At 40.4% G+C, this 12,279-nt stretch overlaps 1 protein-coding gene across 3 annotated transcripts in view; it reads right to left on the bottom strand.

Moving 5' to 3' along the window:
* The window catches only part of fam13a (family with sequence similarity 13 member A), a 68,473-nt gene extending 59,345 nt beyond the window's left edge, over window positions 1-9,128 (bottom strand). For all 3 annotated transcript variants that reach the window (XM_079813154.1, XM_079813153.1, XM_079813152.1), the window contains exons 1-3: window positions 8,897-9,128; window positions 4,057-4,255; window positions 2,488-2,697 (exon numbers count right to left, since the gene is read on the bottom strand). In XM_079813154.1, coding sequence (XP_079669280.1) covers window positions 2,488-2,697; window positions 4,057-4,255; window positions 8,897-8,923 — 436 coding nt within the window. In that variant the 5' untranslated portion in view covers window positions 8,924-9,128. The remainder of the gene's footprint in view (window positions 1-2,487; window positions 2,698-4,056; window positions 4,256-8,896) is intronic.
* Window positions 9,129-12,279: the final 3,151 nt, after the last annotated feature.

Raw genomic sequence — 12,279 nt, forward strand, 5'->3', positions numbered from 1 at the left:
CATCTGCGCAGGATATAGTGTCTCACACATGCCACAAAAAGAGGGCGATTAGGACACCAACAGTGAGGGAGACAGAAAAAACTGCAGCAAACAAGTCTATCGAGAAAACCCTTCACGTAATTCCTCTAGGAATTCTTTTTTTGCAATCTTTAATATGAAACTGAGGCGTTTATGAGTGCAGTGCTGATCTCTGACACACATTAATTAAGCAAAGTCTTCTCTCTGCATGTCACATGGGTCAGGGAAGGATGATACAGTTGCAAATTCAATTTTTTTTTTTTTTTTTTAATGGATCCACTGGATGTGATCCAGTAAAACAATGCCGTTTATTAAAGCTCTGTCTAATCTTTTACACCGTTCAGAAGCCAAAATCCCTTCTAGGGCTCTTCAAACTGTGTGAAAAATGTCCAGCACTGTCTAGATTAAACTTCTACTACAGAAGAAAGCCTTGGACCGCTCTCCTCAGCCACTGGCCTGATGATGACTCATGTGCTTAAGATAGACCCATAACCTTCACCCAAATAATTTTCACTTGATAAACAGCTAACAGGTTTGACTGGCACTGGACCGCTGACCTACTTTGCTATTATAAATTAAATATATTTACAATATGTAAATAATATTGTATAATATATCAAAAATATATAAAATGTATGCATGGGATGAGGATATACAAAGGTGAGAATTTAATTGTTGTCTCGTGTGGTTTTATATGAAGCCCCGGCCTAAAGGCCAGTTCACACCAACAACAATAACGATAACGATAAATATATTCCAATAATATCGTTTTATCGTTATAGCTGTGGTGTGAACTCTGCTATTCTTTAATATTGACATCTATTTTTAGAGCTATATCTTTATTGTTTTTTGGTGCGAACAGGCCTTAAATGGATAGTTCCCCCAAAAAAGAAAATGACCCCATGATTTACTCACCCTCAAGCCATCCTAGGTGTGTATGATATTTAATTTTTGGGAGAACTATCCATTTAAGGGGACATGGTCAAATACTTTGATATGGTATTTAAAAAATGTGAGATGGAAGGGGAAATTATATTTTAATGCTTTTGCGCTCAAGTAATGTGTTTGCACTCTGACAAAACCGTTCTCTGAAAACCTTTGCATTAGTTCGCAAAAGCAGTGAAGTATAGCTTTTACTCCCACCTCATGTTATTTCCAGCTAGTGCTGTCAAATCGATTAATCGCATCTAACATAAACGTTTGTAAATATAGAATATATGTGTGTATATATTCTCTTGCTGAAAAAGCCAAAGCCACCAGGAAACACCGTTTCCATGAAAGGGTGAACATGGTCTGCAACAATCAATGCTTAGGTAGGTGGTACGTGTCAAAGTAACATCCACATGGATGGCAGGACCCAAGGTTTCCCAGAACAACAATCACACTGCCTCCGCCGGCTTGCCTTCTTCCCATAGAAGATCTGTGCCATGTGTTCCCCAGGTAAGCCACGCAAACGCACCCGGTCATGCACGTGATGTAAAAGAAAACGTGATTCCTCAGACCAGGCCACCTTCTTCCATTGCTCCGTGGTCCAGTTCTGATGCTCACGGGCCCACTGTTGGCACTTTGGGCGGTGGACAGGGGTCAGCATGGGCACCCTGACTGGTCTGCGGCTATGCCGCCCCATACACATCAAACTGAGATGCTCTGTGTATTCTGACACCTTTCTATCAGAACCAGCATTAACTTCTTGAGCAATTTGAGCTCCAGTAGCTCGTCTGTTTGATTGGACCACACAGGCCAGCCTTCTCTCCCCACGTGCATCAATGAGCCTTGGCCGCCCATGAGCCTGTCGCCGGTTCTCCACTGTTCCTTCCTTGGAGCACTTTTGATAGAGACTGACCACTGCAGACCGGGAACATCCCACAAGAGCTGCAGTTTTGGAGATGCTCTGACCCAGTCGTCTAGCCATCACAATTTGGCCCTTGTCAAACTCGCTCAAATCCTTACGCTTGCCCATTTTTCCTGCTTCTAACACATCAAATTTGAGGACAAAATGTTCTCTTGCTGCCTAATATATCCCACCCACTAATTGGAGCAGTGATGAAGACGTGTATATACACACACACACACACACACACACACACACACACACATATATATAACATATTTACAAAATTTTATGTCAGATGTGAATGTTTTGCTAACGAACGCCTCCTTTTACGAGGGAACGCAAAAGTGAGCAAAACCAAAATAATCTAAATATAATTTTTCCTCCCATCTCATATTTGTTTAAATAATAGTTTATTGAAGCTGCACTGTTTTCATTTTTCCTTCTTCAAAATTTCACGTTTAATTCAATGTGTTACATGCCATGTCATTTATTGTAAAATTTGCCAGCAATTTTTGAGTGAAAATAATTTCTACATAAATATTTTTCAAGAGTAGTTTAAACCTACAATCTTTCGGTTACCAGCACAGGTGTTTCAGCACTACACCACCCATGAAGGAAGACTAAAGGTGACTCACCCTGGTGCAGCTGAATGAGAGGATTGTGGATGGAGGGATGGATGAGACCTTCAGGCAGATCCCTCAAAAACTGCTTCAGTAAACTCGCCACAGCAAATGTGTCTGCTTCCTGATGCAGATCCACCTCTTCTCCAGCATCAAACCTCTGCCGCAGGTTGTCCACTGTCCGCACGCTGCCGTTCACTCTGAACAGACCCTCCTGACGAAGACCTGATGGATTGTGGCCAGAGAGATGCAACGTTATTTCAAACTAATGTTTTAGGGTTTCAACAGCAGGTAATAAACAAAAGTATGTCACTCTTAGCTCAATCTTGATAAATATGGGAAGATATTTCAATGTAATAAAGTATTAATCAAGTTGAAGTAAAACACTTGTGTTCACATGTTTTCTCAAAGGCCTAGAGCAGTGATTGGCTGATCTGAAAGCGCCACCCAGTGGAGAACAAGCACAACTGCAGCTTAAGGGCTTCAGATTGATCGCCTGTTTGCTTTTGTTTGTACAGTTATGACACAAATATGATAACGAATTCTAATCTTTTAGTAATTAAAGTTTATTTGGTTAATGGATAAAACTATAATTCAAACAATGGAGTGTTAATAAGAAGTGAGAATATATTCTGATTCATTAGATTATGCCCACTCAGTTACCCATACAAGTGTATATAATAATATTTTGAACAGTTTTATTAAATATAATAGTTGTTCTCTATTTCAGTTCTTCTATTTCTCGTTGTCTTCATTAATCGTATTTAAACTTCTTTATGCATTTATAATGTTCGTAACTTTAAAAATGTATTTAAAAATCATTACTTTGAAATGTACATGTTCCTTTTTAATTTGGCTGACCTTGATCCGGTACCCAATTACCTAATTGTAATAGTCCCAGCTTGGTCCTTGTTGGCTAAAGGCTTGGAGCTGTTCACTAAAGCAGTAAAAGCTGTGACTTTATGTTCTTAGACAACATGTACTGTTGGCAGAAAGAAAAAAAATAGATCCTTGCCAGTTCACATTCACTGCAGCCAACATGGTCAAAGTGCACTGGTTATACCCACAGTATTCTTGAAAAAATGAGCACAAAAGTTTTTTTTTAAAAGGTACAATATATAACTTTTGGCCCTCTAGCGGTTAAAAAAATTTAACTGCATGCATTTTGTGAAGGCCGTGCTTCGGCTCTGCGTGCGGATCATAGACCGTAAAAAATATATGGACTTTACGCATTTTTTCTTCAGCGGTTCTTCACCGGTTCTTTGACTAAAGGTGCTATATAGCACCTCTGAAGAACCGCTGGAGAACCACTGAAGCACCAAAATTGGTGCTATATAGCTCTAAAAAAGGTTCCCCTATGATTACGAGCCAAGAACCATTTTTGGTGCCATATAGAACCTTTTTTTTTTTTAGAGTGGACACCTGATTATTTCTTATGAGAATGCAGTAGGCCAGGATATGACATGGACAGGATATGCTTAAAGCATTATTATAGCTCACCAAAGAAATACTCAGGTTACTTTTAATTCTTTATCATTGTCCCCAGATCAGATTTCTTCACACTAACACCTCAGAAACACTTACCATGCCTTTCCAGATACTCCACCATACACCGGACCACCACAGGAACCCCGTCCTTGACAAGTCCCAGATCTCTCAACTCCATCAGGGACATGCCAAAGATCTTCTTTCCCCCTGCGCCGTTGGCCGGAGAGGGTTTGAGCATGGGGAACTGCACCATCCTCTTCATGTCCTCCTTAATCTGGACCGCTGCCTTGTTGTGCTTTGAAAAGCAGAAGAGAAAGGAGCAGTCAACCACATCCACCGTTTTGACTGTCTGCATCATGAAGACCATATACTGGATCAGCCCGAGACTTTTCCCACTGCCAGTGTAGGTGGATCTGTCACTGGCAGGAAACGAGAGGGAGGGAGGGAGGCTAGTGTATGTGTGTCTACGTCAGGAGGGGTTGCCATGCACCTGTAACCAGGTGAGAGGAAACACACACACACACACACACACACACACTCAAGCTGGCAGCTGACAATATGTCAAACTCAGCTGTGGCCAGAGAACAGGGTTTGGTGCTCTAGAGGAGGAACACTTTGAAAGTTATGCATTCAGGAAGTTACACTAATATAATGAACAAATGTTTACAATAATAAATAAATAGATATAAAATGTGAATATTTTCTTCCAATGAAAAGAGCATGGCGAAACAATAAAAAAGTAACTATAAACTGGTTTATAAGGTACAGTAATAAACCTGTAAATATATATAGTATAAAATAAATTACATATATGTAAAAACATTTATTATATATAAATAAATGTAAATTACACAAATATACACACTTACTACATACTATATATCATGTATTTGTTTATATGTATCTATATAATCTTGATTTATGTATTTATATTATATAAATATCAAATATATGTTTGTATTGTGTGTGTGTGTGTGTGTGTTATAATTTGAATATATAATCAATCTAATTTATGGATCATTTAAAAAACATATTCACATATTTTGATGGTCACAACAACATACATTGACTAGTGATATGGTGGCTCTAATAGCAAGTTTTAATGTAGCAAAAAGTTTTAGCACGGTATATATTTATTGCTGTGAAAAAGCCCTAAGCCAGCCTAAGACAGGAGACCAGCTAGATCAGCTTAAAACCAGCAAACCATTTTAGGCTAAGATATATTTCAGCAAGGCTATATGTAAATAAAATCTTTCTGTAGCCACTTTTAAAATGCAATAATGAAGTATCCAGTTGCATCATGGAAGAGAGTTTATGTGGACACTCAATTAACAAATCAAATCAAAATCCATTCTTTGTGTCACAAACATAGGCTACCGATACAATGCATCCTTCTTAATGAATGAAAGAGCAACAGAAGGGATTGTATTCAGAGGTTATTAGCAGTCCTTCAGTAAACGAGAAGGTTGCCTGCTCATTCAGTGCTCTACAGCCTATTGTGAGCAAATTAATTGGGTGTTCTGTACCAAATGTCCTCTATCAGCAAAGCGTGACCTGGGCCGCATTGTAAACACACGTGTTTATCTTATGCTCAAATGCATAATCAGCTCAAATATCAATTATTTCTGTTTCAATAGTAGGAGGACCATATACAGTGCATGTGTCATTCAAGATAGAGAATAATTAAGGGGATAAAGGGGATTCGCTTCAGGAAGCCACTGTTACCACACACACTTCATAAGCTTCAACACAAACTTTAATCTTAGTTACAGGTCTAATTTGCTTCATAATCATAAAAAAAAGTTTGAGTATATGATTTAGTTGTTTTATGTTTCAACCAATCAAAATGCTCAGCAATTAGCATGTTCCGTGTCCACCGCAGGACCTTTCCCCAGGAACTAGGAACTTTGGGCTGGTACTCGGTGTGTTTCGACCGCAGGAACCAGGGTCTAAATGAAGTTCCGGGTAAATATTTCCCCCTCCAAACGGCCCTGCTCCCGAGGTAGTACTTTTTCAAAGTTTGGGAACTTTCGGGGGTGGGACTTGGCCGCTGAACATGCTGATTGGTTGACTCCATGCAGCATTTTATTTCAACCGGCAGTTTTAAAAAGTCTTTTGCGAGATTCGTTCTGCGTTCAGTAAATATCAGTCTTGCTCTTTCTGTCCGATGGCGCGCGTTGTCTCAGCAATCTCACGGTCAATGTCCGTAATAGCTGATAATAACATACGTTGTCTTATTTTAAATCTAGCTTTACGAGCTTTCAGAAAACGCTTTAGTATCAGTGCTCGTCTATTTTCCGCCATTTTGTTAATGACCTCTTTAGTAAACTAATACATAACCAGCAAAAGCAGCGCTGCTTGCATCTCCTCGTTATTGTTGCAGACAGTGTCGCCCAAAAAATATGACTGTCCGTCGCTGACTGGGAAGAGCAGTCCCACGTCTCTGGACTAATTTGCCTAATCTTCACGGTACTTTAGACCGCAGTGGAAACGCAGACAGTAGCAGGTCTGCAGGGAAAAAAAGTTTCTGGAAAAAAAGTTCCTGGTACAAATTGTTCTGGGTAATTTTGGTGGAAACAGGGCTCAAGTCCCACCCCCGAAAGTTCCTGAACTTTGAATCTCGCTAGCAGGGACTTTTTGAGGGGGACATTTTTAACCGGAATTTCATTTAGACCCTGTTCCCTGGGATCAAAACACACCGAGTACCACCCCAAAGTCCCTCGTTCCTGGGGAAAGTTCCTGAGGTTGAAATGTGGTTGATTTGCTGCTCAAGAATTTCAGATTTTCTGATTATCATAAATGCAGGAAGCACTGTTTTTATTTAGCCCTATTTCCACTGAAATTACCCAGAACAATTTGTCCCAGGAACTTTTTCCTCCCAGACCTGCTGCTGTCTGCGTTTCATCGCAGTCTAAAGTACCATAAAGACAGCATTGCCAGGTTTTCACAACAAAACCCGCCCAAGTGCTACTCAAAACAAGCCCAGGCGCTCTTCTTGGGGGGTGGGTTATCTCCTGTAAAAATTGCGTCTGAGGGGGTAAAATGTGTTTTTTTGGTAGGGTTGCCTGCTAAAATTTGCATTCCCGGGGCTAAATATCACATAATTGGGGTCGCTTCAACCCACGGACATGAAAAACAGCCCGCAGCAACAGTGTTGAAGTAGCCCAATTCCCGCAGACTTGACTTTTAGGTTGAAATAAAACGCTGCGTGAATTCAACCAATCAGCATGTTCAGCACCCAGGTCCCACCCCCGAAAGTTCCTGAACTTTGAAAAAGTACCACCCTGCGAGCAGGAACTTTCAGAGGGGGAAAATTTTAAACGGAACTTCATTTAGACCCTTGCCTGCTAAAATTCGCATTCCCGGGGCTAAATATCACATAATTGGGGTCGCTTCAACCCACGGACATGAAAAACAGCCCGCAGCAACAGTGTTGAAGTAGCCCAATTCCCGCAGACTTGACTTTTAGATTGAAATATAACGCTGCGTGAATTCAACCAATCAGCATGTTCAGCACCCAAGTCCCACCCCCGAAAGTTCCTGAACTTGGAAAAAGTACTACCTCGCAAATAGGGCCGTTTTGAGTGGGGTATTTTCACCCAGAACTTCATTTAGACCCTGGTCCCTGCGGTCAAAACACACAGAACGCGGCTTTTGTAACAATGAGAAAGTCTTTACTGTCACTTTTGATCAATTTAATGTGTCCTTGCTGAATAAAAGTATTATTATTATTATTTTTTTAACTTAAACCTTTGAACAGTAGGCTACATATTTAATCTATTAGCATGGAATCCCTATATCTCAGTATGCTTCCTAAAGTCCCTGAATTTGGCGTTAAGAACATAAGCTCGTCTGAGCTACTCATGAGAGACCTCGAGGAACAGATGTCCATGAAATCACCCCCAACCCTCACAACACTTCACATGTGTGTTAGCACACAGACATACAGTTCACAGTCAATGAGAGCAATAAAGTACTCAGTGCTGCAAGTTTCCATTACAGGTTCAGACAATGTCCTTATTACTTAATGACGCCCCCCTGCTTTGACTCTTGGGGGAGGTCAATGGATCTTCAAACCCTCCCCCACAGTCTGATAAGTACACCTCAGTGAGCTCCTCATAACACATGAGTTACTTCAACATAACTTGTCTAACCTTGTCTACGTCTAGCTGAATAGTGTAGTTAAGCTAGCTCAAAAACTAAACTGCTTCAATATCACAAACTCTGTTCGGTGAGAAGCAAGTCTCAACATGTTCATTCATATCTCACACGCATGCGTGCACATATCTCTGTGTGTGGTCCTGAGAGCAACTGGTTGTAGCAATGAACGCTAGTAACAGCTGCAGAACATCCCTGCTATAAGGTAGAAACTGTATAGTTTATAACACTGGCAGACAAAATGTGCAAAACTGTTCCTTCAGAGGTTCAACAGCTTCTCAATGGGGCAGTACCTTTAAAGGGAAAACTCTGTCCCTAAGGGTACATATATGAGTAGCAACCTTAGACTAGTAATATGTACTCTTATAGTATGACACGACTGTGGACCTTTTACGGGTAAACAAAGGTAAAAAGTTGTCCTTTTTATGGTACTGTCCCAGTAACAAGCTGTTGTACCCCTAAATGTAGGCTACATTTTGGATACTGTTCTCAATGCATGCTACACCATAAGGTTGATATTAATATATATAAAAAGTTTCTATGAAGTTGACAGAAGATATTTTCAGCTCCGAGTGGCCCAACATAAGAGACATTGTGAGCAGATGGGAAGAAATGATCTCAGTCTAGCAGCTTTTCCCCAGTTTTAAGTCCAGGATCACAGCCAGCACTCATTCACATTGATGTATGCAGAAACTACTCAATGTGTAAACACAAACACACACTCTTTCAAACTGGCTGCCTTATATGGAGTTGACCAGCATGTTTTTTTTGTACTTACACAGATGGTTATTGCTCCAGCCCCCATCTCCCTTTTCTTCCAGGAAGAGCCTGTGGTGAAAGAGTAATTAATTTCCCAAAATCCTTCTGTTTTCTTACAGTGGCCTCCTTAACATCCCATAACAAAGTCCACGGCTCATAATGTGTTTAGTTCATCTTTGGACGGACTAAACGTATCGGAAAACTTCAGAGGCTAAGCAGAGGAGTCAGCCTCCCTTTCCTAAAAGCTCAGTGGAGTTTAGTGACTCCTCACCAGATGAAATCTGAGCCCTGCGCTCCAATTGGCTGGTGTTGTGAGTCACATGACCAGCTGGCCCAAACCTTTGAAAGTCTCTCCACATGGGGCAAATGAAGGGAAGCTGCATCAATTACCAATTCACAACTTGTCTGTGTTGGTATGAGGGGCTTTGTTGTCTGTTGTACACAACATTTTAAAGTATAAACCTAAATGATATAGAAAATTCTTTGCATGTTTATGTTTTGATATTTTTGATTTTTGTCTAAAAAAAGAAATTGAAGATGGGCATGTGCATTTGTATGCACAGGCTTTAGGACTGAATAAACAAAGTATTTGTGTGCAAGAAGTACAAAGAGTGCTAGTCTTCAAAAGCCTCACTAATGGATGTGTGGGAATTATTAAGTTGCCAATGTTAAACTTAAGTCTTCAGTTTATCCTTTAACCTTGTTTATTATCTCAGTCTCAACCAACTTCATGAGGTGCATCCTGGGATGCTTTTAAACTATTTAAAGGAACACGCTGACTTTTTGGGACTTTATCTTATTCACCGTATCCCCCAGAGTTAGATAAGTCCATACATACCATTCTCATCTCCGTGCGTGCCATAACTCTGTCTGACACACCCACCGCTAGCCTAGCTTAGCACAAAGACTGGAGGTAAACGGCTCCAGCTAGCCTACTGCTCAATAAGAGACTAAATAACGCCAACATTTTCCTATTTACATGTTGTGATGTGTGTAGTTACATCGTGTACTAAGACCAACGGAAAATGAAAAGTTGCAATTTTCTAGACCGATATGGCTAGGAACTATTCTCTCATTCCTGCGTAATAATCAATGAGCTTTGAGCCGTACCATGAGTGCAGCGGCGCAATGATATTACGCAGCGCCTGAAAATAGTCCCCAGCACGCTCCCTGTGTAAGGAGGTTGTCACGTTGGTTATGTTGACGGAAGTTAGCCTATTTTCAGGCGCTGTGTAATATCATTGTGCCGCTGCACCCATGGTGCGGCAGCAAAGTTGTACGGCAGTACAAATGTCCTTGTAGTCTAAATGTAAAACATTAAAACATGGCCACATTTTCATGATTACAGAGGATTTTGAAATACACGGTATAGCCATAAAATATATTTCATAAATTAATTTAATAAGATTTGGTAGCTACATAGCACTCAGTACTTGTCTGGCTATCACCAGACCAAGCTCAATTTACGATTGAACATTGGTCTGGGGAGTCTGCTATGTATTTTCTACTGCACATTTTCTACTAGTCCTTTAACCAATCAGACCACAAGAGGCGTGATAAACGAGCATAATTCAAATTATTCTGTATGCAATTGGATAGTCCTTTAACCAATCAGACCACAAGAGGCGTGATCAACAGGCAACGACCCATCACTTCTCTTTCCGTCATCGTGTTTAACCCGCCAATAGCGCACCAGGTGGATAAGCCAGTCTGTGATTGGTTCCCGCAAAAGTGTAACAGAAGCAGTAGAAATGAATGTACAGGTTTCCATAGCACTCAGTACATGAAAATATGTAAAGAATAAATCTTGACACAATGAGCTACGGATGTAGCCTAGAAATCTAGACGCACCCTAGAGGCAGCAAATGTAATTAACATAATGACGTCAGATTTGCGACGGTTCCGCGTGAATTCCCTGCTAACAAAGAACGGCACTGAAGTCATTCTTAAGAAAGGAAGATGTGTTCGGAGTTTTGCAGACCGGATACGGCAAAAGTTTAATTCTATCAACTAGCTTCGCTGGTGGGAAAACGCATGGGATTCAGCCACAACCCGCTTGTGATTGCTGTCTCACCACTGATAGCGCTCTGGTTGGTTGCGCTCTATCCTATTGCATGCAGAGAGACAACAGTTTATCCCGCCCCTCGGATTGAGCCCTGCCAATGGTGTGTTCCCAGACCCAAAATCTTGAGCTGTGTTCGAAATCGCCCCCTATACCCTTAAATAGGGCACAAATTTGAGTGAACATCCATTTGTAGTGGTGTCCGAAACAATAGTGGACATTTTTGAGTGCACTCATTCAATCCCACAATGCACCACAATAACGAGTGTACAGTAGATGTACGGGCTGGAGAATATGCTTGTTCGATGCCCGATCGGCGAATGACAGCAAAGTCCCGCGAGAGCGTTTCAAGAGCAAATGAGAAACGACTCCCCTATGCTTTTGAATCGCTCTCTCACTCAACCAGACGGCTCAACACACTGTGAGAGTCGCGCCCTGAATTAACTTACCGCTGCTGATTCGCCCTATGTACCCTCAATCTCCATTACTCCACTACTCCAAAAACGAGCCAACAAGCTTAAAGTTAACCCTATAACTCTTTACTTGTGTGGCACTGAACTTACTTGGAAAGGGTAATGAATAATAAAGTAACTAATAAGCATTTAATTAAAAACATTTTTTAATATTTGTATGTATATAGTATAATATATATAGTATAGTAGGCCTATATATTTCATACTTTATAGTAGGCTACTATTTATACTATATTGTATGGGCGTCAGAAGTAAAAAAATGTTGGTGGGTCCTTTAACAGAAACATTTTACTGGAGTAGATGCAATTTACAAAAAATATATTTAAATATATCGGCTTGTTTAAACGTCTGGTTGAGGCAGACACACCTACGGAATATGTTTTTACACAGCTTTAACTTCAAACCTAAAACAATCTTAACTTATTTGAAGTTAAAGCTGTGTAAAAACATATGTTGTCATAACTTATTGATCAAATACATTTTTACAATGTGTTTGTTTACTCTGAGTTTACTTTTTGTCCTTAATAACATACTCACTTGAATAGATACTTATTTTGAATAAGTAATTACTTCACGACCGCTAAAAAAAGTATGCTCTATACTATGAGTGTGTTTAGTATGAATGTAATCTGGATGTTCGCCATGTTGTCATTATCATGTGACATACCAGCGTAATTTACGTCGCTTCACTGCCATTCACAAATCCTCTATCCCCTGGCCTCGTGGGATAGTAAAGTGTCCATCATAGGCATACTTTTTGCCGATTCTTTTATGAGTACTGTGAGAGTGAAAGTGACATATGAAGGTAAACCATACTTGGAATTTGTCCTCTGTATTTAACCCATCCAAGTTAGTGCACACACACAC

The sequence above is a fragment of the Gobio gobio genome (assembly GCF_949357685.1).
Source record: "Gobio gobio genome assembly, chromosome: 3".
Classification (NCBI taxonomy): domain Eukaryota; kingdom Metazoa; phylum Chordata; class Actinopteri; order Cypriniformes; family Gobionidae; genus Gobio; species Gobio gobio.